The sequence below is a fragment of the Ostrinia nubilalis genome, chromosome 12 (assembly GCF_963855985.1).
Source record: "Ostrinia nubilalis chromosome 12, ilOstNubi1.1, whole genome shotgun sequence".
In the NCBI taxonomy this organism is placed as follows: Eukaryota; Metazoa; Arthropoda; class Insecta; order Lepidoptera; family Crambidae; genus Ostrinia; species Ostrinia nubilalis.
The window spans coordinates 11,220,927-11,224,913 of NC_087099.1; the positions used below are offsets into that span (position 1 = coordinate 11,220,927).

The 3,987-nt window shown below is 38.6% G+C and overlaps 1 protein-coding gene across 1 annotated transcript; it reads right to left on the reverse strand.

Annotated features, from left to right (window-relative positions):
- Nucleotides 1–2,113: 2,113 nt before the first annotated feature.
- On the reverse strand, nucleotides 2,114–3,469 carry LOC135076698 (homeobox protein lin-39-like). Its single transcript, XM_063971118.1, has 2 exons — nucleotides 3,401–3,469; nucleotides 2,114–3,238 (listed from the first exon to the last, which is right to left on the reverse strand). The coding sequence occupies exons 1-2, from the start codon at nucleotides 3,467–3,469 to the stop codon at nucleotides 2,114–2,116; spliced, it is 1,194 nt and encodes a 397-aa protein (XP_063827188.1).
- Nucleotides 3,470–3,987: the final 518 nt, after the last annotated feature.

Below are 3,987 nucleotides of genomic sequence, written 5' to 3' on the forward strand. Positions count from 1 at the left end.
GAAAGGCTAGTTCTAAGCTTCATTTCATTAAAGGAAAGGTTTTTACCCCAAAAATGTGTCTTTAGAAGGATCCAGAGTCACTTCTTCAGAAAATAGGTAGTTACGCTTGAGCCAACTTTTATGGCTATAAAACCGTTAAGTTGGGATTAATCGCTATCAATCTATTAAAGAGGACACGTGAGATCATTATTTGGTTTTATAACCATAAAAATTGGTCTAATTGATCCCAGAGGTGAGCCCAAAGTGAGTTCTTTTTTCGAGTCACATTTATGGTATATGTAAATCATTTATTAAGAAATTAAATGTGTTTTTCTTTAAGGATATTTATTGGGCTTTCAAATAACACCAATATTGTTGGGGTACCATGATTGTGTCTGAAGAAAATCTATAAAGTTCGCGTCGCGGAAGGTGCGGTTTATTTGATGTTGAGTATAGTTTCGATATGTCTGTCTGTCCGAGGTTTTGCTTGGAAACTATTGGCACTAGACAAAACAGTAGAATAAAATTTTGAAAAAACATTTTTTTAGGGTACCTCCCCTACATGTAAAGTGGGGATGAATTTTTTTTCATCTTCTACACCATCGTGTAGGATATCGTTGGATGACTTGGGGGTTTCAAAGACTATTTTTCGATTTAGGGGTCCGTTTGCAAACTATTAAACTTTAAAGTGCCAATTTTTGTTCGAGCAGGGCGTCCCCCCACTCTAAAAACTAGACTGTTGGCTTGAAAAATCTGGAAAAATTCATAATAATACTGCTTTTTATGAACTTTCAAGAAAACTATAACGGTTAGGGTAGGTCAGTTAGTTTAAGAGTAATAGTCATTTAACTCATGTATTATAAAATTTTATACCTAATAAAAATTCCTTGGAAGAAAATATTAAAAGCGACTTTAGATGAAGTTATTGTTTGCTTCTGAAATATATTTTGTTAACGACGGACAACTACGGAACCCTACACTGCGCGTGGCACGACACGCACTTGGCCAATTTTTTTTACTTAAGATTTAAACCCAGTTTTCTGGCAAACTCTATTTCTCTATTTCTTGCGGAAAAAATTACGTGATATATTATTTCCTGAGACCCCCCCTCTCCCCCACGTGAGATTTAGTGAGGTTTTTCTTGACCCCCTCCCCCCCCCTAAAAGTCTCACGTAATTTATGGACGCCCCCTAATACATCCAGACATCCGCTCTCGCATTTATAATATTAGTAGGACTACTATCATCAAGTCGTAATTACTTAGTAATAGAACAATTTTGTAAATGAATTTCTATCGGAATGTTTCGATTTTTTATTTAAAATACGAGTATTATAATGGCATTTTATATTTAGCCTGTCCTATTTTATACCCGGTTTAAAAACCAAGAATTCTAACTAAGTATTCAGTTAAGTTCAGCAGTAGGATTTTTATTTCCAATTTCAGAAAAGTAGATATAAATTTCTTTTTTTTTTTCTTTAAAAAAATCCTTTAAGTTTCATATAAGTTAAAAGTCTGAGCCGTTCAATTTAAACAACAATTTAAATAATGTCCTAATTTTTATTTCAAATTCAACTTGTATGTTGAAGTCACTTGCTAGTACTCATTAGTTACTAGTTGTACTCATATACGTAAAATTACACATAATATCACAAATTATAAAAATGATTCTGATTTAAATTAAAATAATAACAATTAAGAACATAATTTTATCAGTAAGTATAACAATGCAATTTTAAAATAAATTTAAAACATTTTGACATAGGTAACATCATTGAAATATTGTATAATTTTTGGTTACTTTTTTTTATATTCTTCGCTTACGCGAAACACAATTTGACACATTTCCAGATGACTTTACAGGATTTAAAATCTGTTTCAGTGTCCTCACTCAGTGTTTTCTCCGTGTTACTTGGCAAAGTCGTGAATGGCGTGATATCTCCAGGTGGTTTTATGACTGGTTCCAGGACTTGTAATCTGTCTTCTCCCGTGGCTTGGTGCGTGAGCACTGAAGCGTCTTCTTCACTCTCTGAATAATTGTTCCACAGTCGTGAATGCCGTAATAAACCACCTGGAGCTGCCTTGAGATGAACCATTTACGCCTATTTATGATCCGCAGCAGATCAGGAACTACTTTCACTGTTCCAAATCATCACTGATGTTGATGCTGCGGATCCAAGACAGGTCCCAATTTTCTTCGGTATTATTAGCTCCAGCAGCGTTTTCTGTGCCCGCACTCGCTGGAGCCGGATCCTGTAGTTGTTGGGCTTGAACGCCATTGACCTGAATAGCGTTTCCTGGTACGTATGGCATCTCAAGGCATGGAGACGTAGGCGCATGAGGCAGCATTTGAGGCATCGCCATTGGCGGCATCGGAATTGATGGCATCGACATAGATGGCATCGACACCGATGGCATCGGCACTGATGACATTGACACCGATGGCATCGGCACCGATGGCATCGACATCGATGGCATTGACACCGATGGCATCGGCACCGACGGCATCGGCATCTCTGCACACAATACCGGATTAAAATGGCCGTTTCCGATGCCCACTGGAACGCACTGCTGACCGTCTTGAACATATATGGGCAGGTCGCCCATATTTGCAGGTGGCAGATCACAATCTGCCACTTCTTCAAGACGGTCTTTTTTCTCCTTCATGCGCCTGTTCTGGAACCAGATCTTGACCGTCCGCTGATTTAAGCCTAGTATGGTGGATAGCTCGATTCTTCGAGTACGGTCTAGGTAACGGGCCCTCGCGTACTCCTGCTCGAGCTCCACCATCTGGTGGCTTGTGAAGGCAGTCCGGTTCCTCTTTTGTTTCTTCACCCCATTCACGACTTTGTTGGTCGCACTCACAGGCCAGGCTTGCCTTACGTAACGACCATCCACCATCACGCCGTTCACGGAGCCGTTACCTCCATTCGGCATGTTGTAGCCTCCGTTGGGCCGGAACGGATATACAACGTTAGTAGGAGGCCTCACCGTTTGGACACCGCTCACGTTAGGCGAGTATCCTACGTTGCCATTGCCAGTATAGTGAACTCCATAGGAGCTCACACCATAGCTGAGTCCGCTGCCCGTTCCCGGGTGCCCGTTGCTGGTAGTCGCCGGCAGAGAGTACAATTGGTAGTGCCCGTTGGACGACGCCGGCGTGGGCACCTGCTGACTCAGCCCGTTGGATATAGCGGGCACCGCTGCCTGCGGGTAATGTTTCCCGTTGACCGTTGATAGCAACTGGTTGCTGTTTTGAAGCTGTAACAATAAAACAATAGTATTAGATATGCTTTTACAATTATGTATTTTAACATCTTATTTCACAAAGTTCCCTTTTCAAATCTAATATGATTATGAACCAATAAATTTTGAAAATTGCAAAATATTGCAGTTTTTTTTTTTCAAATAAATGAAACTTACCGTTCCATTCTTGGCAGACTCTGACTTGGTAGATTCCAAGTTGTTAGTAGAAGTGGGTGGCGTAGACATGTTCGAAGACTTCGAAGTTTGTTAGTACTAGAGACAGTCGGAGCAACTTTCGCTACAAGATCTGAATCAAGTATGGTTTGAAATGGACATACCCTCATTATTTATAGTGAAAAATTTTTATTTGCACTCGCTTAAGGATGAAAGCTCAGTACTTTAATTAGGTAGATCGTTAGACAAACGATTCACTATTAGGGTAATTAGGGATAGGACGGATTCGTTAAGTTCAAAATAATTAATTAATGAAGGTTGAAAACAATCTTGTTTTTTGACAAATCAGAAAGTTCTGTTAAGTTTTGATTTCCTTTGCTTTTGTCGAATGCTACGTCGAATGTACTTAAAAAAGGATTTTAGATCCTTAAATTAAAATGCTGCATCGAATGTAGGTACTTACTACACTTAACTAATTTTAGTGACATAATATTGTAATTTATAAAGTATAAATAAAAAAAAGTCATGTTATTTATAGCTTTGAAATATTGTTATAAAATTAAACATTGAATTATGTATATTTTAATTAA